Source organism: Lynx canadensis, chromosome E1 (assembly GCF_007474595.2).
Source record: "Lynx canadensis isolate LIC74 chromosome E1, mLynCan4.pri.v2, whole genome shotgun sequence".
NCBI classification, from domain to species: domain Eukaryota; kingdom Metazoa; phylum Chordata; class Mammalia; order Carnivora; family Felidae; genus Lynx; species Lynx canadensis.
The window spans coordinates 11,203,252-11,226,674 of NC_044316.2; the positions used below are offsets into that span (position 1 = coordinate 11,203,252).

The 23,423-nt window shown below is 50.9% G+C and overlaps 1 protein-coding gene and 1 long non-coding RNA gene across 4 annotated transcripts in view; one reads left to right on the forward strand and one right to left on the reverse strand.

Moving 5' to 3' along the window:
- TOM1L2 (target of myb1 like 2 membrane trafficking protein) overlaps nucleotides 1–23,423 on the forward strand; it is a 120,908-nt gene that overhangs the window by 58,786 nt on the left and 38,699 nt on the right. For all 3 annotated transcript variants that reach the window (XM_030297050.2, XM_030297048.2, XM_030297049.2), the window contains exons 2-4: nucleotides 1,626–1,710; nucleotides 9,092–9,170; nucleotides 16,086–16,235. In XM_030297050.2, the coding sequence (XP_030152910.1) occupies nucleotides 1,626–1,710; nucleotides 9,092–9,170; nucleotides 16,086–16,235 (314 nt within the window). The remainder of the gene's footprint in view (nucleotides 1–1,625; nucleotides 1,711–9,091; nucleotides 9,171–16,085; nucleotides 16,236–23,423) is intronic.
- On the reverse strand, nucleotides 1,630–22,529 carry LOC115501840. Its single transcript, XR_003964919.1, has 3 exons — nucleotides 22,518–22,529; nucleotides 10,082–10,087; nucleotides 1,630–1,720 (listed from the first exon to the last, which is right to left on the reverse strand). It is a non-coding gene; the product is annotated as an uncharacterized LOC115501840 (long non-coding RNA).

Below are 23,423 nucleotides of genomic sequence, written 5' to 3' on the forward strand. Positions count from 1 at the left end.
GCTAAGCTGACCGGTGCTTCGGGGCATTCTTCCTGGGGACCTGCCCCTACCCTTCCCACGGTGGCTGTTGTCCCCACCCTCACCCTCCAGGTAGCTCTCCTGCTGCGGCTGCTCTTTTCCACATGCAGGCGGTGGACAGGGCAGGGGAGCAGCGTCTCGGGGACCTGTCTGCCTCCAGTGAGTCTCCGACACGGGTTCTCATCCCTGCCTCTCCCTCTCCACACACACTTTTTTTCTTATGGGCACACACCAGATACTCCCTCTGTCCCTGCCAGCCTGGCACCATCGTGGACTTTGGTTAAGGGTTCCTCAGATCTCGGAGCCTTCCCAGCACCCTGCCCAGTCCGCTGCAGGCCCAGCATTCGCCTGAGACACAGAGCCGCCTCATTTATGGGCGCGCTTGCTTGTTTCAACGGGTCTTTGGGTGTTAAGGTTGATGAATAAAGAGGGTGGAAAAGTTGGGGATGTGTCATTTTTGGCAAAAATTAAAACAATGGGACATTTACATGCAGACTGAAGCTGTTGCACAAATGTCTTGAGCAGTAGCTATATTTTTGGAGTATATTGTCACTGCTTATAAGTACAGCCTTTGTTTGGATGTGTGAGTTCTAGTATGTTATGTAAAAACAAGTGTCACTTCCCCAGAGCTGCATCCAGTAAAACAAGGACAATTTCAGCGTGTACAGAGGTCGTTTGTTTTCTTATCTATCAGTGGAAGTGTGGGTTGTATGAAGAAAATGGTGGTGGTGTTATCCCTCTCATGAACTGTACAGGTAGGATGGGGCACGTTTAGAATTTGTCTAAGCTACGACCCAGATCCAAAGTCCAGCTTTCCTAGGGGCACCTGGGTGGCTCAGTAGGTTGAGCGCTGGACTCTTGGTTTCTGCTCAGGTCACGATCTTGTGGTTTCATGGATTCGAGCTCTGCGTCGGGCTCTACACTGGCAGCGCAGAGCCTGCTTGGGATTCTCTCTCTCTCTCTCTCTCTCTCTCTCTCTCTCTCTCTGTCTGTCTCTCTCTCTCCCTCTCTCCCTCCCTCTCCCTCCCTCCCTCTCTCTGCCCCTCCCCCACTTCTGCTGTCTCTCTCAAAATAAATAAACTTAAAAAAAAAAAAAAAGTCCAGCTTTACTAGCAGGTGGGGCAGGATCATGCAACTTTGTAGGCTTTGGAGACAAGCAACCTGAGATTGGATGCCGGTACCCCCAGTCCCAATGATGAGATCCCAGACAAGTACCTAGCCTTTCTGAGCCTGTTTCCTTCCTTTTCAACGCGGGAGGGAATAATACCTACCTTAGGGGGGTTGTGAGTGTTTTCATTTAATTTTTGAAACTTTTAATTGTGTCGAAATACACGTAACGTGAAGATTACCATCTTAACCATTTTTTCAAGTGTTCCGTGCGTTCACATTGTCACGCAGCCAATCTCCAGAACTTTCCATCTTGCAACACTCAGGGCCAGATCTCTCTCTGGATGCTCCCTTGTGAAAATAGCACCCTTAGAACTGCTCTGTCGGCCCAGCCCGTGTGCTTGGGAGGGGGATGTGGTGGTTCTGGCCCCTTCGTGTTTCCTGCCAGGGCCCCCTGATTCTGGGAAAAATGTAAATCCATTTTCTCTCTGACTTTACAGAAAAGGCAACAGATGGCTCCCTGCAAAGCGAAGACTGGACGTTGAACATGGAGATCTGCGACATTATCAATGAGACGGAGGAAGGGTATGTGTCCCTCCCCCACCCCCGCCTCATGTGAAACCTGTCCTGGGGGGTCACTCAAAGCCTGTCAGGGCTTAAGGGCGGCAGTGTTGTACTTTTTGTTTTGCTTTTCATCTGTTTGCTTTGGCATTTAATAAACTGACACTCTGTCTTTCCTCCTGCCTCCACCACCCCCCACCAGCCCCCCCCCCCCCATCAGCAGCGCTTGCCCTAGAGCAGTGACGACCTCTTTTAATAACCTGCTTTGACTCACAAGTGAAACTGAAGTTGCTTGGGTGCTTGGTCCCCCGTGGTTGTCACCTCCTCCGGTCCCTCCTCCCTGGCTCTGCCTCCCCTTCCCCCAGAGTGAGGCTGTCTCTGCCCTGCTTTGCCGGGCTGGACCCGCAAGAGGGAGAGGGCCCACAGTGTCCACAGAGGGAGGCAGGGAGTGGAAGTCCGCGTGAGGCACAGAGTATCTCTTGCCCCACAGGCCACCCCCTCACATTCCTGTGCTGCCAGGTCGGTCCTTCTGGCTGTTTATGTCCTCTTCTAGCTGCATTCCAGCTGCATTCTGTTTACGCTTCTTACCGATTTGTCTGTGTTTGGCCCTCTGTCCACACCGTAAAAGATGGTATTTGCCGTAGCCACGCCCTCTTCAGCCCTCCCTAGAGTGATGAGGAGGACAGTCCGGACTCCGGCTTACATCTTGGCTCTGGCCCTTGCAGCCTTGCCCTGTGTAAACCGGGGCTGAACAGATACTTACTGAGTGACAGCCTCGTGCTGGGCCCCAGGGTGAGTGCCCAGGGCACAGCAGGGAGCAGGACAGACGCCCTTGAAGCCATTACGTGTTCACATTACATGGTCAGTTGGTGACAAGATTGGAGAGAAACGAAGCCGGGAGTTAGCCATTTTAAGTGGAAAAATCAAGGAGAGCCTCACTTGAGAAGGTGACATTGAAGAAAGACTTGAAGGAGATGAGGGGGTGAGGTGTGAGGATGACACCAGGGAAGAACCTTCCAGACGGAGGGGACATCAAGCATGGCAGTCCCAGGACAAAGGGCAGGTAGTAACGTTGGAGGAATCACAAGAGGTCCCTGGGGCCAGAGCAGAGAGAGCGAGGAGGGGTGAGGTCAGACTTGTCCTCATCCAAATAGTGCGGGCACCACGGGGCTCTGGCCTTGATGTGGAGGGAGGGGATTTGAGCAGAGAGGGGCATGGCCTAATGTTCATTTTAAGGAGATCACTCTGGCTACCATGTTCAGAATGGTCTGGTCGAGCGTGGGAAGGACAGAGGGCAGAAAACGGGAAGCCAGTTAGAATAATACAATAACCCTGGTGTGGGGTGATGGTGACTTTGATCCAGAAGACCTTAGAGGAGGGAGAGAGAAATGGTCACATTCAGAACATATTTAGAAGGTGGAGCCAGTAGAGTTTGTGAGGTGGATGGGGGCATGAGAGAAGAGCCAAGAAAACTCCACTGTTTTGGTTCTTATTAATGTTTTATTTATTTTTGAGAGACAGAGCGACAGAGGATCCTAAGCGGGCTCCACGCTGACCGCGGGGAGTCCGATGCAGTGCAGGGCTCAAACTCATGAACCATGAGATCGCGACCTGAGCCAGAGTCGGATGCTTAACTGACTAATTCACCCAGGCGCCCCCTCTCCAGTGTTTTGAACTGAGCTGCCATAAGGAGGGAGCAGGCAGAGGGGCAGAGATCAGAAGGTCGGCTAAAATCCCGCAGATCTGAGCTGCCCGCTGGGTGCAGTGCTGCTGGGTCCTTGGCACAGAGGGGTATGGAGCTGGGGGCAGCGGCCTGCGCTGGAGGTGTGAGTTCGGTGCTGGGGTCTTCCATGAACGATGGCATATTGCTGTTCCTAAGTGGCGGTGGTCATTTTGGTGCCTGGCACACAGCCGAGTCACGGAGAGTTGTTGGGGACTGTGCATTTCTGATACTGGAGCTACTGCGCTCCTTTCTTCCTCTTGTCTCCCACTCACGGCCTCCTTTGTCCCATTGTCCGGCCACATTCATTGACCCCACAGGTGGAGGTACAGCCATTGCCAGGTTGTCGAGATGAGTGTCCCTCAGCTGCTCTGGAGGGGCTCACCCGGTGGGGCCGGGCGGGCTGTGACCGAGGTGTGTGCCCTTTGCAGCAGACACAGAGGGGCAGGCTCCGGGCTGGACCTCAGTGGGGCAGGGAAAGCAGTGTGGCGTGTAGATCAGAGTGGCATGAAAGGGCAGTGTGCTGGGGACACGAGCGATCTGGACGAGCAGGGAAATAGTGGGGAGGGGTGCCCCTTGGGGAGGGAGGGCTTGGCACGGCGCTTCAGGTCGGTCAGGTTGTAAAGAGCCGTATTCCTGTGTCATCCCTAGAGTCAGGCTGTAGCCTCCGGGTGCTCTACCTTTTCCCCTTTCCCTCTCGTCCCCTGACTGTCTCTTAGAAGACAAGCCTTTGCTCACTGTAAAAGTCCTTAGTGGACTGAACTCTGCGTGATAACCCGGTCCCTCTGCCACTCCGTTTGGGGCCCTCTCCCCTTGTCCTCATCCTTTAACCCCACTGATCTTTTCAATTCCTTGAACTTCCCACTTGCAGTTCTCCACAAATGTGGGCATATGTGAATATCTGTTAGAGCGGAGCTTCCTCCTTCCCAGGTCTAAGAGGTGGATCACCTTCCGTTCCCAACCTCTGAGTCCCCTTCTCCCACAGTGGCCCACGCTCCTGTTCCTGAAGTTTTGAGTGAGAGCCCTGGGCCTCATGGACGCCTGGGGATTTTCTGTCTTAGCCTCTGCAATGAGGGGGAGTGTCTGATCTCTTCTGAATTGGGAGAAAAACTCTAAAAGGTCAGCTAATGGTCGGGCACCCCTTCAGCTCCTCCCTGCTTCAGGGCTTTGGTCCTGGTGTTCCTCTCCCTTTCATTGATTAGTTCTGGCACTCACTGGATCTCAGTTTGAATCTCATTTCCTTGACACCCCTCTCCTGATTTGGACAAGTGCCCTGTCTGTGATTTCACGGTACTGTGTATTATACTACACCCCTCACCATTGAAACTTACATATTTGCCCGATGCTTGTTAGAGTGGCTGTCCCCCCGCGGACCCCCCTCGACTGTGCGCTCCATGAGGGCAGGATTCTGTTTCACTGACCATTTTATCCCAACGCTAGCACAGTATACATACACATAATTGACTCTTGACAAGCACTAGTTAAGGAAGCGAGTAAATGGATGGAGTCCCTAAGGGACTTGGTCTGATGAGGAATACAGAACATAATCCTAACACGGCGAGACCAGGGAAGCTGCATATGACTGAGAGAGACTAGAGCTGTGGCAGCTGGCTGGCCCTGGGGCTGTCAGCGCAAAGTTCTTGGAGGAGGTGACACCCAAGTGGAGTCTTACAGCAGATGAGGGCACCAGCCAGGTAAGGTGGGGGGATGGTGGGGGGTGGGGCAGGGAGGTGGCTGCCCGGGCTGGTGGACAGTGTGTGCAGCATGCCCGTAGGAAGGGGAGTGTAGCGGGAGCCTGGAGCCACCTGCCTAGGCTGGAATTCTAGGTCCTCCACTCCCTTGCTGTGCACCCCTGGGTCTCACTGTCCTCATTTATAAAATGGGGGTGCCAGCAGTGCCTATCCCATGGGGTGGTTACAAGGATTAAAGGAGTAAATATTTGTGAAGTGTTTGGCCGTATATGTGTCCATATCCTGCTCTACATAGGAGTTTGCTCTTTATACACGTTAAAGACTCGCATTGGCGTGACTTCTTCGCTCTTCACTTTTCATTTGTGGTGTTATCTGGCCGGTCCTTGGTAGTGATCTCTGTGGGTTTGCTGCCCTTACCCTGTCTGCCATTCTCTGAACACTTGCTGTGTATATGCCAGGCCCCCATGCCAAGCCCTGGATTGCACCACTCGTGCACTCAGTCCCGCAACAACCCTAGAAGGTAGGGACAGCCGGTTTTAATGTGGAGGAAACTGAGGTCCAGAGTGGTTTGCTCACTTGCCAAAGGTCCCACAGCACAGCTAAAAGGGACAGAGGCCGGACGGAAGTGCAGTCTGCCCCGGCTCCAGCCACCAAAGTTTTGCCCGCACATGTTTATTCAAAGCCACACCTCTGGCAGGTGGCGGTCCTGGTGGGTACAGAGTCGGTCACCGGCCCCACAGGCCCCTCCTTGGGCTTTCCCTAATGTCCAAGGCTGAGATCCCCTCCATCCCCAGGCCTTGTGTGGCAGTCCCCCATACCCTGAATCATCCATCGGCCATTAACCAGGAGCGCCTGACTGAATAATCTACCTGGGAATGTTTTAGACCCAGTTTACCAGGCCTCGCCCAGACCTTCCTAGTTAGGGCCCAGGTGTGTGGGTTTGAATCCCCAGGTGATTCTGATGTGCGGCTCTGAGGAGGAGCCGCTGACCTGGGTCATTTTCATGACCACCTCTAGACCTTCCCTTGCTGATGGCATCTTCGTGCGCCAGCCTCTTAAGCTGGAGGGTGTGCTCAGGAATAACCACCTCCATGACTGCAGTAGACCACGATGGCAGCAGAAAGGCGGGGGGGGGAGGGGAGGGCTGGAGGATGGGAGGGAGAGGAAGAGTCTGCCGTGGTAGAGGTGGGGTAGTCATGTCCTCCTGGGAGGGAATAAGGAGCAAGCGGCTCAGAAGCAGCAGTTCTGGAGCCAAAGGCCAAGATGGGTTCAAGTATGACTAGAAAGAAGGGTTCTTACGAGTCTGGGGTGGAGGAGACCTTATGGGAGGCTGAAGATGGCCCAGAGGCCGGATCCTGAGGCCCTGGGTGCTGCCCTGAGGGGCCCACCTTTCTGCTGAAGGCTGCCAGGGCGGTGGGGCATCTCACGGGGCCCTTCCCCCCCTCCTGCTCCTTTTCCCTGCTCCATCTTGGCTCTTGACTCTTCCTTCTCTCCTTTTTCCCTGTTTCCAGCTCCTTGCTGTCTAATCTGCCGCTGCTGCTTGAAACTTTGCAATTCCTCTGACATGACTTTGATCCTCCTCTCTGAAGCTTCTCCCCCGGGGAGAGAGATAAATACTTGCTTTTGTGCTCACCCAGTCACTCTGAGGCAGTACTTCCCGCCGCTGAATTTCCATTTTAACTCTAACCCAGGAGCCTGCTGACTCTCTGATTTCCCACCACCACCATCACCCCCACACTGGGAGAGCTCTGTGCGTGCCATGCTCTGTGAGCTAGAAGTGATCGCAGCCCTTGGAGGCTGTGCCCATTTTTCTGCTCCGTGGAAGTTCAAGAGGAGAGGGACGAAGCTGGATGGAGAGGGATGGCAGCCGGGGGTCAGGGCTGACCGTGGCTTGGCAGAGCCTTTGAGAAAGAGGAAATCAATCCATGCTCCTGGCCAGCAGCCGCTGACCTTCACCAGCTCAAGTCCACAAACAATCCTCAAAGCCAGGAGCTTGTCAAGCCCCGTATTTGCAGAAATCAGCATCCCTATTTGGAAACTGCAGCCGTACTGCAGACACACTTGGCAGGGACCCCTTCCCCAGAGAGCTCGTCCCATCAGCCTTTGGGCTCAGGAGCCAAGAATTCCTGCAGGCAGCCACGTTTCAAGTTGGGAATGGGAAATAGGTGACTCAGTGTTTTAAAATTTCTTCTAGAAGCCTTGTCTTGCTCCTGTGTATTTCTGTCTAAATTGGGCTGATTAGCAGAGTTCCCACCCTCCCTTCCCCCAGCTTCCTCACACATATTGGAAAGGACTTTTTCATTTGGTGAAGAAATCATAAACACTTCTGAGCTGCAGGAATAGGAGGTCCCTGACTGACAGACCTTCAGTTTTTCAAGAGACCCAGATGTACTGACACGCTGGTCAGGGGAGGGCTGGGGCCCACTTATGATAGCAAAGGGCCGGCCTGCAGCTGGCCCGGGGGCTCCCCGGAGCTCGGGTGCTGGGTGTCAGAGGGCAAGGCCTTCATGCCAGAGGTGACCCTGAGGTCCCACAGCTTTGTTGGATCCTGGTTTAGAATAAAGTAAATAAGCTTGTCAGACGCACAGGCTGCACCTACTAGGTGCTTCTAGAGGGCTGGCTGGGGACCCCAACTCCTGGCTCTAATCCATGATTTAAGAAAGAACGTGTTCAGGTTCCAAACAATCAGCTTATGAACCTGCCTCTGGGAATCCACATCAGCTCCATTACCTAAAAGCACATAGTTCTGTGGGTTTTGAGGAGACTTAAGTTTTCTCAGGGCAAAAAGGAGCTCCATGGAATTGGGGAGGAGCAGAACAGCCAGGCCTCAGCAAGGACCTGGCCATTCTCTCTTCTGCTTCTGTGTCTGTTGTCTCTTTAGTGTACCCCACGCCAGTGGGTTCATTGTTGTTCTGAATAAATAATACTTGAATTTGAGGCAAAATTCAAAAGGGCTGTAAAAAAGCGGTCCAGCCCCCTCCTCTGTCATCCAGTTCCCCTCTTCAGGGGCAGCCAAAGTTACCAGCTTCTTGGGTCTCCTTTCAGGGATTTTTTTCCTCTGCTGTCACGTGCACTATGTATGTATGTATGTATGTATGTATGTATGTATGTTGTCCTTTTATAAGCCAAAGAATAGCATACATTATACACTTTCTACAGATGACTCTACTCTCACATCTTTGAGTTCCCTCCATGTTGGTGCATAGAGTGTGTCTTTATTCTTTTTTTTTTCACGTTTGTTTGTTTGTTTATTTGAAAGCATGAGCAGAGAGGGAGGGAGAGAGAATCCCAAGCAGGCTGTGTGCTGAGAGTGCAGAGGGCCTCGGGGCTCAGTTTCATGAACTGTGAGATCATGACCTGAGCCGAAATTAAGAGTCGGACACCTAACTAACTGAGCCACCCAGGTGCCCAGGAGTGTCTTTATTCTTGGCTGCAGCTATGTAGTGTTCCATTGTGTATATAAACATGATTTAAATTAACCTGTTTCAGGGCGCCAAGGTGATCTCAGGGTCATGAGTTCGAGCCCCACGTTTGGGTGTAGAGATTACTAAAAAAGAATAAATCTTAAAAATTTTTTTTTTTTTTTTTTTTTTTTTTTTAATTAAAATGTTTCAGGGGCACCTGGGTGGCTCAGTTGGTTGTGTCTGACTTCAGCTCGGGTCATGATCTCATGGTTTGTGAGTTCGAGCCCTGCATCGGGCTCTGTGCTGGCAGCACGGAGCCTGCTTGGGATTTTGGTCTCTCTCCCTCTCTCTCTGCCCCTCCTCCGCTCGCCTTCTCTCTCTGAAAATAAATAAAGTTACAAAAATTAACCTGTTCCACATTGATGAAGATTTAGTTTGTTTCCAATCTTTTATGTTTATAAACATGGCTCCTATAACCTTGTGTATAACATACAACCTCGTATATATGCTAGTCCACACAGACGGGGGTGAATCTGTGGGTCAGTGCCCCAAGTGGACTCGTGAGGGTTTTAATATGTCCTTCTCTCCAGGCCGAAGGACGCCATTCGAGCCCTGAAGAAGCGGCTCAACGGGAACCGGAACTACAGAGAAGTCATGCTGGCGTTAACAGTGAGTGCTGCCCTCATGGGGCATGGGAGTGTGGGGGGAAGCATTTGGGGAAATCCACATTCCTGGCCTTGCCCCACCCACAGGGCCTTCCCACTGTCCACTCAGCACAGCCTCCGGTAGCCGTGGCCTGTGGACGGCTTGGTGCAAGTGCCACTGGAGAGCAGCAGAACCTTCCCGTAGTGACCTTGGGTTTTCCTGCCTTCCCCTGAAATGGGGGATGGGCTGCAGTCTGGTCCATACCAGCAGAAGATAAGGCATGGGCAGCACTGACTGCTACAAAATCCCAGAGCAGAGAAGCCGAAGAAAGGCCTGGGTCTGGCTGTCCTTGCTGCCACCAGTCTGCTATGACGCAGCGAGGTCAGCTGCCTCTCCAGGTGTCAAGGTTCCTGCTTCCAAACCTGCCGACTTCCACCCAGAACCTGCCTGGGACTGTGCTGAGCTTTTCAGGGGGTAAAGCGATTGTTTACAGTAACCTTCCCAAACAGATTTCATCATTCTCTCATGCAGGTGAAGAAATGGAGACTCAGAGAGGTCCGGGGGTTCACCCAGACTTCGTGGCTAGTGAATGCCTGGCTGTAAATTATGGGGTAAAAACTGGTCATTGGTGCAGAGGTTCTGGAAAAAGTCAGCCTAGTGACTCCTTTCAGGAAGGAACAGATCAGATTTTTGCCCTTTCTTAAAATGTTAGGAAATTCAAAGGGACAACTTCAGGTGTTATTTCTGTCCAGAAAGCTAACAGTTACTCAGATGTGGCAAAATCTGGGCCACAGTGAGTTCTCACAATGAAAACTGTTAACAGGTCAGCACGTGGGCTTTTCTGTAGGTTTGAATAGTTTGTTTATCCCAAACAGCTCTAACATGTTTCATTTTAAAGCAGGAAAACTGTTTGGATTTTTCACCCAAGTGAAAACCCAAGACTTATTAGGAGAGAGTTCTCTGCCAGGGAATTGGGGTTTGAATAATAAAGAAGAAAAAGACCAGCTGAGAAGTAGTGACTTGAAAGCTTTTGGTTTTTGCTCAGAATTTGATCCTTGGCATTCATGAAACCCAGGGTGATACCCAAAATGAATTGTTTTCAGTAGCTAAAATCACCAGGGAATGAGTTCTAACATATCAGAACATTTTCCTGGTACCTACCCCTTTACACACCCAACCTAATGGTAATCGTGTTGGTTGGATGAAAATCTTTCTAAAGGGGTCTCTGCCTTTACTTCCTTCTGGAAGACCATTGAACGTCATTGAACATTTCCTGATGGTCAGGTCTGTTGTTATTATTATTCTCCCAGTTTTAACGAGATTATTGACATGTAACATATGTAAGTTTAAGGTACACAGTGTGATGATTTGATACATGTGTATATTGCAAAATGATTACCACAATAAGGTTAGTAAACACCTCTGTCTACTCACGTAATTACCTTTGTTGGGGGAGGGGATAGCATTTAAGATCCAATTTTTTTCTTTTTTTTTTTTTAAAGTTTATTTTTGAGAGAGAGAGAGACAAAGAGCACGCACACGCGCTGGAGGGGGAGAGAGAGAATCCCAACCAGGCTCTGTGCTGTCTGCATGAGCCGATGCAGGGCTCCGTCCCACGAACTGTGAGATCATGACCTGAGCCAATATCAAGAGTTGGATGCTTAACTGACTGACACCCCTAAGACGCCCCTGGGATCTAATTTAACTGTCAAATATATACTGCAGTGTTGTTAATTATGGTCACCATGCTGTCCATTAGATCCCTAGAGCTTAGTCATAGCTGGGAATTTGTACCCTTTGACCAATGTCTCCCCATATCCCGTTGCTCCATAGCCACCATTCTACTCTGTGGCTGTGAGCTCAGCTTTTTTAGGTTCTGCATACAAGTGAGAAACACTAGGTATTTGTTTTTCTTTTTTTAAATTTTAGTTATTTTTGAGGGGGAGAGAGAGAGCATGAGCAGGGAAGGGCAGAGAGAGAGGGAGACTGAGAATCCCAAGCAGGCTCCACTCCGTGAGTGCAGAGCCTGATGTGGGGCTCAAAACTCACGAACCGTGCGATTATGACCTGAGCCAAAAATCAAGAGGCATACACTGAACGGACTGAGCCACCTGGGTACCCCTTGTTTTTCTTTATTTAACTTACTTCATTTAGTATAATGGCCTCAAGCTCCATGTTGTTGCAAAAGGCAAGATTTCCTTCCTTTTTATGGCTGATTACTATTCCAGTGTGTGTCTGTACACATGGATAAAGAAATACGACATACACATATATCTCAACATTTTGTCTATGCGTTCATCTATCAGTGGGTACTTACGTTGTTTCCGTTTGTCGGCTATTGTGAATAATGCTGCCGTGAATATGGGGGCACAGATATCTCTTTGATACCCTGTTTTCATTTCTTTTAGATAGATACGCAGAAGTGGGATTGCTGGATCATATGGTAGCTCTATTTTTAATTTTTTAAGAAACCTCCATACTGTTTTCCATAGTGACTGCACCCATTTACATTCCCAGCAGTGCCCAAGGGTTCCTTTCTCTCTACATCCTCATCAGCATTTGTCTCTTGTTTTTTTGATACTAGCCATTGTAACAAGTGTGAAGTGATCTTTTATTGTGGTTTTGATTTGCATTTCCCTGATGATAAGTGGCTGAGTACTTTTTCATGTGCCTGTTGGCCATGTGTGCATCTTCCTTGAAGACATGTCTATTTCAGGGTTTTTTTGCCCATTTTTTAAAGTTTATTTTGGGGCGCCTGGGTGGCTCAGTCGGTTAAACGTCCGACTTCAGCTCAGGTCATGATCTCGCGGTCTGTGAGTTCGAGCCCCACGTTGGGCTCTGGGCTGATGGCTCAGAGCCTGGAGCCTGCTTCGGATTCTGTGTCTCCCTCTCTCTCTGCCCCTCCCCCATTCATGCTCTGTCTCTCTCTGTCTCAAAAATAAATAAACGTTAAAAAAAAAATTAAAAAAAAAGTTTATTTATTTTGTGGGTACCTGGGTGGCTCAGTTGGTTGAGCGTCTGGCTCGGTTTTGGCTCAGATCATGATGTCACAGTTTGTGGGTTCGGGCCCCACATCACGCTCTGCGCTGATGGCACAGAGCCTGCTTGGGATTCTGTCTCCCTCTCTTCTCTGCTTCTCTCTCTGTTAAAAATAAACAAATTTTTTAAGTTTATTTATTTATTTTTTTAGTAATCTCTACATCCATCCTGGGGCTTGAACTTACAACCCCTAGATAAAGAGTCACATGTTCCAACTGAGCCAGCCAGGCCATCTTTGCCCATTTTTAATTGGATTGGTTTTGCTTATTTGTTTGTTTATTTGTTTGTGTATTTATTTATTTGCTATTGAGTTAAGTTCCTTATATATTTTTGATATTAATCACTTATCAGGTAGATAGTTTGCAAATATTGTTTCCCATTCTGTGGACTGCCTTTTTATTTTGCTGATCGTTTCTTCTGCTGTGCAAAAGCTTTTTAGTTTGACGTAGTCCCACTTGTTTATTTTTATTTTTGTTGCCATTGCTTTTGGTGTCATATCCAAAAAAATCTTTGCCAAGACCAGGGAACTTTTTTCCTGTGTTTTCTTTTGGTGGTTTTACGTTTCACATCTTGAGTTTAAGTCTTTAGTCCACTTCAAGTTAGTTTTTTGAGTGGTGTAAGATAGGAGTCCAGTTTCATTCTTCTGCATGTCGTTATGCAGTTGTCCCAATACCGTCTGTCAAAGAGACTGTCCTTCCCCCCCATTGAGTCCTCTTGCCTCTCATCAAATATTATATGTATATGTGGATTTATTTCTGGGCTCTCACTTCTGTGCCATTGTCTATGTTTATGCCAGTACCATACTGTTTTGGTTATTGTAGCTTTGTAATACAGTTTGAAATCAGGAAGTATGATGTCCCCAGCTTTATTCTTCTTTCTAGAGATTGCTTTGGCTATTCAGAGTCTTTAATGGTTCCATATGAATTTTAGGATTGTTTCTTCTACTTCTGCGAAATCTGTAGATGGCTTTGAGTAGTATGGACATTTTTTTTTTAATTTTTTTTTTTTTAACGTTTTTATTTAATTTTGAGATGGAGAGAGACAGAGCATGAAGGGGGGAGGGGCAGAGAGAGAAGGAGACACAGAATCGGAAGCAGGCTCCAGGCCCTGAGCCATCAGCCCAGAACCCGACACGGGGCTCAAACTCACGGACCGTGAGATCGTGACCTGAGCTGAAGTCGGGCCCTTAACCAACTGCGCCACCCAGGCGCCCCAAGTAGTATGGACATTTTAATAATATTCTTCCAATCCATGAACACGGGACATCTTTCCATTTATTTGTGTCGTCTTTCCTTTCTCTCATCATTGTCTTCTAGTTTTCAGGGTACAGATCTTTTACCTCCTTAGTTAAATTTATTCCTGAGTGTTTTGTTTTTTTCTTCGCTTGTTTGTTAATGATTGCTTAGAGGCACCTTTTGTTATTCTGTGGGCTTTGGCTGCTGGAAAACGGTTGCTGTGTGTTTCATGCCCTACAACCCACAGGGACACCGATTCACCAAAGGCACTTTTGACAGAGTCCCTATAGTGGCCGAGTGGCCCTTGCCAGCCAGGGACGACCTCCTGCATTTCCTCCTGCTCTGCTAGGCTTCAGGGTTGCTTTGTAGCACATGCCATCTCTCTCCAGGGCATTTCCAAACCTGTGTGTGAGCCCGAAGGTCTAGCCTAGGCCACACTGGCTTTAAAGTCTGCTGTCCTGGAAGATGTAAGGGCGTGCTCCCTAAAGGGTGTGCCTGGGACAGGCGTCCTGGCCCACTGTTGCCCTGAGCCTGGCAGGAGAGCCACAGCTGGCCTGCCATGTTGGCCTTCCTGCTCCTCTTTTCTCTTTTTCCACCACACCTGCTTTCTTCCCAGCCTCCTCCCTTCCCTTCCCCACCTCTTCCTGACCAAATAAACCATTCTTCCTGCCACTGCCTTGGCAGCAGCCTGATGCCTGCATAGGCCAAGTTAGGAGAGGGGATCCTAGAAAGAAGGGGAACTGTGAGTTCCTGGAGGGTAGGAAGAACCCCTCTGGTTCATCCCTGTATCCCCTGTGGTCACTGTTAAGAGTGAGTGCTGGTTACCTTGAGATCGTCTGGAATTGAGCACGTACAGAGGCTAAGAAAGAGAATGCCCCCCTCCCTTGGCTGCGGATGACCCAAGGATGCTAAGCTTTGAGGTCTTCCTTGGCAAGCCGAGCAGAACCCAGGGTCTCCCACAGTGCAGGCAGCAGTGGGGGAAAGGAACAGTTTTAACTGGCTCTGCGGTTGCCAGGCTCAGGGCACATGCCAGCCCTGGCCTCCTCAGTGAAGTTACTGGCATCTCCAGGCCTCAGCTTCCTCATCTCTAAAGTGGGATAACACCCACCTTACAGGGCTTACAGGTGAAAGAACAAGAAATCTAGTACCTGTCGCCTGTCATCTGAGGGACTCCCAGCTGATCTTAGAGGAGAGCCATGGGGGGAGGTTGGCCCTGTGGCCTCATTGTGGGTGAGGAGACAAGGGCTCCAGAGAAGCCTGACCCACTTAAAGAGAATCTAATTCTGTGAGCCTAAAATGAAATGCTGTAATGTGGGGGCTCCCACAAGGTGCCTGGCATGTAGTCTGTGCTCAGTTAATGTTAAGAGTGTGGGCCTTTCCTGACCGTCACGCTTTGTCAAGGTGACGCCTCATTGCGTGAACCCAGCCCTGTGGAATGGCTGCCTAAGGTAGCCAGTGATCAGCTCACTGTGGGCAAATGAAGATAACTGAGGCAGCCAGAAATGTCCCCTGTTGTCCGTCAGATCCCTGCTAGTTGACTGTGGCATTGGGGGGTCCTGGTGTGGGAAGGGCTGGGTGATTGTACGGGTTGGTTTACAGAGAGCTGAGAAGTTCAGAAAGGTGTGTTGAAGGCTGGGGGACACTCCAGTTGGTGCCTCTGAATTCCAGCCAGCCTCTCCCCTGTCGTGTGGGGACGGGAGAGCTTTTCCCGTTCCTTGCGTGTGTACGACAGCCTTTGAAATGATGATCATATCACCATAGTCCTCCTTTACTGCCCCACTCCTTGCAGGGCGCTGTGTTAGATGCTTCAGACAGACTCCCTCATCCTTACTACGGTCCTGCAAGGGGGCACTCACGTGCCCATATTACAGATGAGGAAGCTCAGCGCAGACAGACTCATTCTGGGCCATTAAGGGAGCAAGTGGCAGAGCTGAGATTCGAGCCCACAATGGCCATCTGGCCAGAACCCACACGCGCCGTGCTTTTCTTAATGCCTACGGCCTGTGTAACTCATTTTTTCCAGACCAGGGATGGGCGAACAGGGTTTGCGGTGAACATGGACCTTGAAGCTGATTGGCAGCTGAGGCCCACAAACCATTTATTCAGGGTACAAAATCCTTAGTCATTGCCAATTTTAGTTGCAGAGCCAGGGTCGTGTGGGGCGTGTGCACCTGTGTGTGTGTGTGTGTGTGTGTGTGTGCGCGCGCGCGCGCGCGCGCACGCACACTTCCTCACATAAAAGGGCAAGTAATTCACAGGGTAATTTGGGCTGTCACAGCAGCCCTCTCTGTGACAGAGCCTATGTCCCATTGGCTAAGGTCTCACACCCAGAAGCCCGGAGAGAGGAGTTAAAATGCTAATTTTCAGGGACCACTCAGTCATTTCGATCTCATTAAAACACCAGCGTCCTTCTCATGCAAAACTGGTGCCTCAGTTCCCAACTAATTGCCTGATTCTTGTTCAGGGACAGGCAACTTCAGACAGCAAGGGACAACTGAATTAGAGCATAGGGAGGTGGAGCCATCCAGGTCTCACTCTGGAGGAGATGGTGGGAAGGACCATCCAGGAGAAGGAAGGGGGCAGGGTGGGGGTGGAAACTCAGTGGCCTGGGCAGCTCCTCTGGGTCCCACGGCGGTGACCTCTCTTTCCTTTCCTACCTCCTCAGGTGCTGGAGACATGTGTGAAGAACTGTGGCCACCGCTTCCACATCCTTGTGGCCAACCGAGATTTCATCGACAGCGTCCTGGTCAAAATCATCTCTCCCAAGAACAACCCTCCCACCATTGTCCAGGACAAGGTGCTAGCTCTGATCCAGGTAGGGTCAGCTCCCCTTGTCGGGTTTGTTGGCACGGAGTAAGATGGGGCCCTTGACCAGTGGGTCTTCATGCTTTCCCATCATTTGGAGGAAAGAATGGAGGGAGGCCCTTTGGGTTTAAATATGTGTTGCAAAAAGCACCAGTTTTTTACATTCCTTCCGCTGGAATAAAAACCTGAGTGGTAGGTAGCTCGCAAGCCAATTGTCAGAGGTTTCACCAGTTTTCTGGGTGCCTGGATCTCTGTTACCCCCAAGGGCAGGTGGGAGACCTTGATAGGCCTCTGAGCCATCAGGGACATTGTGGGGTAGGAAGGGCCATGCTAGAGTCCTATGCAGGGGCTGGCGAGGCACAGGGTCAGAGCCAGCTCTGTGGCAGGTGGTGCCAGGTTGGGGGAGAGGGTGTTAAGGAGTGATCCACTAAGGAGATGACATTTCTCTTGGACCCTGAAGGATGTGAGGAACTTGGCGGAAAGGTCAGGGTGTGAGAAGTAAGTAGCACAGACAAAGAGAATAACACGTGCGTCAAAGACAGCAGTTGACACGTTTGGGATGTATTCGTTATTGATTGCTCTGTAGCAGATTATCCCAAAACTTAGGGGCTTAAAACAACAGATGTTTAGTACCTTGTTGTTTCTGTGGCTCAGGAATTCAGGAGCAGCCTAGATGAGCGATCCTGGCTCAGGAGCTCTCCTGAGGTTGCGGTCAAGACGGTAGCCAGAATTGCCTCGTCTGCAAGCTCAATGAGCTGGAGGAGCCACGTCCAAGGTGACTCACCACATAGCTGTTGGCAGGAGGCCTCCGTGCCCTGCTGACTGTTGGTAGGAGGCCTGAGTTTCTTGCTGTGTGGACTCCTGAGTGTCCTCGTAACATGGCAGCGGGTTTTCCCTAGAGCAAGTGATCCAAGCTGCGGTGCCTCTTGGGACTGAGTCTCAGAAGTCACACACCGTCTTTTCTGTCATATTCTGTTTGTTAGAAGGGAGTCACCAGATCTGGCGTCAAGAGTATGGGAATGAAGCTGCATCTCTTAAGAGAGAGGATGTTTTGAAACCATCATGTGGAGCACAGAGTGTAATGAAGAGTGTCTGGGGCTGGGAGAGGAGGCCAGAGGGATGGTCAGGGTCTTGTGGGCCATACATGCTGACGTTTTATGCTTTGTCCTGTAGGCAGCGGGGAACCACTGCACATTTCTGAGCTAGGCGTACACAGACAGATCTGGATTTTAAAACAATGTTTTTAAACTTTTATTTATTTTTGAGAAGAGAGAGACAGAACGTGAGCTGGGGAGGAGAGAGAAAGAGGGAAATGCAGAATCCGAAACAGGCTCCAGGCTCTGAACTGTCAGCACAGAGCCCGACGCGGGGCTCGAATTCAAGGACCTCGAGATCGTGACCTGAGCTGAAGTCGGACGCTTAACCGGCTGAGCCACCCAGGCGCCCCTAGATCTGGATTCTAGACAGAGCACCCTGGTGGTAGGCTGGGAGACACATAGGCCAACGAGCACATCCAAGGTGGGGCGATTAGTGCTGTGGTAGAGGAAAGATACCTCTACCTTTGGCGGGAGCCAAAAGGAGAGGGTGGGAGTGGGGCCAGGCAGAAGGCACTGTGATCAGGGGTGGGCACCGGGGCATTCGAGGTGGTGGGGGCACCTGAGGTTGGAGAGGAAAGTGGGGCCCCAGCCGACGGGTCTGCTGGCTCCGTCTGTTCTCTCCCGCGTCCTCTGCCTGAAAGCCCTCTTCATCATTGAGACAGCTCCCAGAGCCCTCCCACCACTAGGTTGACAGCACTTCCCCCTCTCCTGTCACCCTCTTTTATGGTCTTCTCTGCTTCTGTGCTCACTTTTCTATCCTCTGCCTCACTCTGAGTTTCCTGAGAGCCCAGGGACATTATATCCCCAGGGTCTAGAGCCGTTGACTGTGTAGAGTAGCTGTCTGATAAGTTGTTTTTCTTAATGAGTGGGTGAATGTAGTTTGCTGAAGCTCTAAGGAAGGGGAGGAGTGTGGGTGACAGCAGGGCCCCTTCCCATGGTTCCTTAGGTTTCCCCTAGCTCTTCATTCTGCCCACCTGACATATCTCCATGTCTCTCCCTCCCTCCCCCTCCCCACTCTAACTCTCTCTCCCTCCACCTCTCTCCATCCCTTTCTCTCTGTCTCTCTCTCACGCACATACACACACACGCACACGCAGGTGCAAACCACCTTACCCTCTTCCCTCCCCACCCCCACCTCTGCCCTTGACTCCCTCATTCTAGACTTCCCCAGTACACTCCCCTGCCTCAAGACCCCCAGTATTTGATGGCAAGACAGTAAATAGTGGCTTTTTCTCACCAAAGGGGGGCACCCCCGCCTGAACCCTCGGCAGGCCCACTGTGGCCATAGGCAAGGTCTTTCTGTAGTCAGACGTGGAAGGACTCCTTCCTGTGCTTGGCCACCTCCTGACAAGGGCAGCCGTGGCAAGGCTTGTGATCCGTGCCACTGGGACTGTGCGGGGACCTCTGGCTGAGGACACAGGGAGTCTTGTGCACTGACTGTGGCTGTGGTTGTTCCCAGGGGCAGCCCGACCTTCCCATCAAGGTCACCACCTCCTCTCCGCACTGCTTCTCCCAGCTGTGTGACCGCAGCAAGTGTTTTAACTTCTCTGGGCTTCTGCCTCCGTATGTGTACAATGGGGGCCTTGTGTTCCTGCCTAACCTACTCCTGGTCCCAGAGGTCACCCGGAGGCAGCATGGCGGCCGGCACCGTGTTCTGAGGGCTCCCCCTGCTGGCCTGGCAGCAGTGCATGTGCACTGCCTGAAGGGGCCCTGAGGGCCTCGCTCGCTTGCTCGCTCCTGTCCGGCCAGGATGCACTGGACAGTCTCCCTGGTCCAACTGGGAAAACCCAACGGGCTTTGGATGAGGGTATAGTTCCCAGTGGGCTTGCTTACCTGCCCTGGGGGGGAGGGTCCTTCTTCTCCAGGTTCTGGAGCTTCACGAAGAACTTTTATCTTTGGTCGTGGCCAACCAACAGAAACAGATAGCATTCAGAGCTGGCAGATGGCTTGGCTTCTATAATGCGGTGAACGAAAGTATAAACAGGATCTTCAGCCTTTTTTAAAATTGAATTATACGTACAGGAAATCACACGTTAAAAAAGCATGTACAACTTGACAAGCTTTTACGAACTGAAAGCACACGTAGAATCTAGCCTCTGTGTCATGAAGCAGAATGTGACCTGCCCCCAAAGAGCCCCGACTGCCTGGGGTGACCACCTCACAGCCTAGATGGGTTTTTCCTGTACTTTTTAATTAATTTATTTATTTTTAATGTTTATTTATTTTTGAGGGAGAGACAGAGCACGAGCAGGGGAGGGGCAGTGAGAGAGAGGGAGGCACAGAATGCAAAGCAGGCTCCAGGCTCTGAGCTGTCAGCACAGAGCCCGATGCGGGGCTCGAACTCCCGGGCTGTGAGATCATGACCTGAGCCAAAGTCAGAGGCTTAACTGACTGACTGAGCCACCCAGGCGCCCCAGGTTTTTTCCCATACTTGAACTTCATCCGCATGGACTCTGCAGCAGCACTCAGTCAGGTCTGTGTGTCTGGGGCCTTGTTTGTGGGCCTCACCTTGTCATTGGTGTGACCAGATAGGCCTCCCGTGCCCCCTGCTCATGTCACTGCACCGGGTCCCTTTGGGGGAACGCGCCGCCATTTGTGTCTCCTTTCCACTGAACACTCGGTGTTTCCAGTTTGCAGCCTTTGGGAAAACCGCTGCTGTGAACAGCTAGCACGTGTTTTTGGGTGAACATACATATTCGTTGTTATTAGGTACGTATTAAGGCACGTGGGTGAAGTTGCGTCTTTGTTGGCCAAGCACAGTCCCGTATTAGCAGTTTCACGTGGCTCAGCCTCATCCCTGCGAGTGGAATTGCTGGGTGGGGAACGGCCGCGCTCTGGTTGAGTGGTTACTCTCGCAGATCCCTGCTGCTCTTTCCCACCAGCATGTGAGAGCTTTCATTGCGCCCCGTTTTCACCAATGCGTCCTCATTCTGGCCCACCTGATGCCTATGTGGAGGCATTGCATCTTGTCAACCTGTTCCCAACTCCCCCTTTTTTTTAATTAAAAAAATTCTTTTAATGTTTCTTTACTTTTGAGAGAGACAGAGTATGAGCTGGGGAGGGGCAGAGAGAGAGAGAGGGAGACAGAGTCTAAAGCAGGCTCCAGACACAGAGCCCAACACGAGGCTGGGGCTCACAAACCATGAGAATGAGATCATGACCTGAGCTGAAGTCGGACGCTTAACCGTCTGAGCCACCCAGGCGCCCCTCAACTCCTTTGAGGAAGAAGATGATTTTATTTATACATTTAAAAACTGCACCACCCCCGCCTCCCCGCCCAGAGAGTCTGATATTCCCCCCGGAGAGCATGTGCTACTCCCACCGTAACACAGAACAGGGCAGGGGGTGACAGATCCCTGGACCTTGTGCCAGCCCGTAAGTGGGCAGCAGGCCACAGTGGAAATGCAGTTAGACAGGAAAGAGGTTCAGTTAAATGTGTGAGTGCCAGAGCCACAACAGGTTCTTCCTCACCATCCTTGCCATCTGGATGTTTCCTGGTGCTCTCCGGAGTCCAGCTGCCAGGAAGTGGCACCGGCCCAGTCCCAGCCCTGCCCTTGGGGAGCTATCGATTTTATGGAGAGACAGAAGCTTGCAGATGATAGAGGGCCAAGGGCCTCCCCGGGGAGCACTTGAGCTGGCTTGGGGATATTTGAGGGGCAGCCCTAAACTCTGAACGTATCGACACTTGAAAAGCTTTTTTTTTTAATTTTTTAATTTTTTTATCTGTAGTTTCACTTTTTAAATTTACATCCAAATTAGTTAGCATATAGTGCAACAGTGATTTCAGGAGTAGATTCTTTAGTGCCCCTTACCCATTTAGCCCATCCCCCCTCCCACGACCCTTCCAGTAACCCTCTGTTTGTTCTCCATATTTAAGAGTCTCTTCTGTTTTGTCCCCCTCCCTGTTTTTGTATTATTTTTGCTTTCCTTCCCTTATGTTCATCTGTTTTGTGTCTTAAAGTCCTCATATGAGTGAAGTCCTACGATATTTCTTTCTCTAACTTCTTTTAGCATAATACCCTCTAGTTCCATCCACATAGTTGCAAATGGCAAGATTTCATTCTTTTTGATTGTCAAGTAATACTCCAGCACTTGAAAAGCTTTTGAGGCCAAGGGGTTATAGAGACAAGTGCCCCCCCCCCCGCCCTCTCCCCCCCCCCCCCCAGCCTGGCCCAGGACGCTTGCTTGGTGCTCCTGGCGGTTGCGAGACCTGTGGCTCTGACAACCAGGCATGGCCTGAGCCCACTGTCCCTTTGATTGCTTCCCGCCTCTGGTGGGAGCTTTTTCTTTTCTTTTTTCTTTTCTTTTCTTTTCTTTTCTTTTCTTTTCTTTTCTTTTCTTTTCTTTTCTTTTCTTTTCTTTTCTCTTTTCTTTTTTTTCTTTTCTCTTTCAGTTTTATTTCATTATTTACTTATTTAAAACTTTTTTGAAGTTTACTCATTTTTGAGAGAGAGAGACAGAGTATGAGTGGGGGAGGGACAGAGAGAGAGAGGGAGACACAGAACCCAAAGCAGACTCTAGGCTCTGAGCTGTCAGCACAGAGCCCGACGTGGGACTTGAACTCACGAACTGTGAGATCATGACCTGAGTCAAAGTGGGATGCTTAACCGACTAAGCCACCTGGGTGCCCCTTCTTTTTTTTTTTAAGTTTATTTTTATTTATTTTGAGACAGAGATAGAGGGCAAGTGGAGGAGGGGTGGAGAGAAAGGAAGACAGAATCCCAAGCGGGCTCTGCGCTCTCAGCACAGAGCCTGATGCCGGGCTTGAACTCACAAACCATGAAGTTATGGCCTGAGCCAAAATCACAAGTCGGACACTTACCGACTGAGCCACCCAGGCACCCCAAACCAGCTTTTCTAACAGTCTCCCTGTTCCTTAGAGAAATGGGTGCTTGTCCTTCCGTGTCCCCATGGCTTCCTGCCCACCATTTCTTCTGATTCCTTTCCTGGGATGCTGATCACAGGCATTGTTGGCCTGAGATTGGTCACACAGATGCCATTCCCGGAGCCACATGTTTGCCATCAGCAGCCCTCTGCCGAGAATCCGTGGACACCTGTCCCTCGTCCCCACATCCCAGCCTCCTGTCATCGAGGCGTCTGTGTCCCTGGCTGCCCTCTAGCCATCCGTAGCCACCCCAGCTCCACTGAACCCCCCAAAAGAGACACCCCTCAGGCTGCGTACGCCTGGGGAAGACTGCCCTCCGAGCCCAGTGCGTGAACTGCCAGGCAGGGCAGCTGGAAGCGTTTACCCAGGGATTGACCCGTCTTGAGGGGAGCTGGTCTCTCTGCAGCAAGAGAGCAGGGAAGCCTGGTGAGCCGCTTTCTCGCTCCCAGCCTTTGAACTGCCTGCCACTTTTAGCACCCTCTCCATCCTGGTCCCTCGGCTGGCCTTTGGCTGCGAGCCTTTCTGTTTCTTCTTGGGGGGTCCCATTTGTTGAGAAGATGGGGATACTCGTGCTCTGTGCCATATCCCTCTGCCTTTCCCTTCGGTTGTTTTCAGGAACAGAAATGATACCATCCCAGTAGGGTAGCCTCCTGGTGGCCATGCCTATCCTGCGTGCCTCCCCCCCTTACCCCTTGCCCTGCCTCCCCACCCCCCTCCTCCTAGCAACAGAGTCTAAAAATACTCTCTTTCCACTGAAGGGTTTTTTTTTTTCCACCAAAGAAAGTGAGCTGACTGGGGAGGAGGAGGGGGCCGGAGCTGCTGGAGGTGTTGTGTTCTTGGAAGGTGTCAGAGACCCGGCGGCCGGACCTTTGGCCAGATTATGGACTGGCAGCTCTCTGGAGACCCTGTCACCGGGAGTAGGAGGTCTGATCTGGGGGCATAAGCAGAACATGGCAGAAGCGAAGAACAGAACCCATCGTGTAGGGGCGCCTGGGTGGCGCAGTCGGTTAAGCGTCCGACTTCAGCCAGGTCACGATCTCGCGGTCCGTGAGTTCGAGCCCCACGTCGGGCTCTGGGCTGACGGCTCGGAGCCTGGAGCCTGTTTCCGATTCTGTGTCTCCCTCTCTCTCTGCCCCTCGCCCGTTCATGCTCTGTCTCTCTCTGCCCCAAAAATAAATAAACGTTGGAAAAAAAAAAAAAAAAAAAGAACCCATCG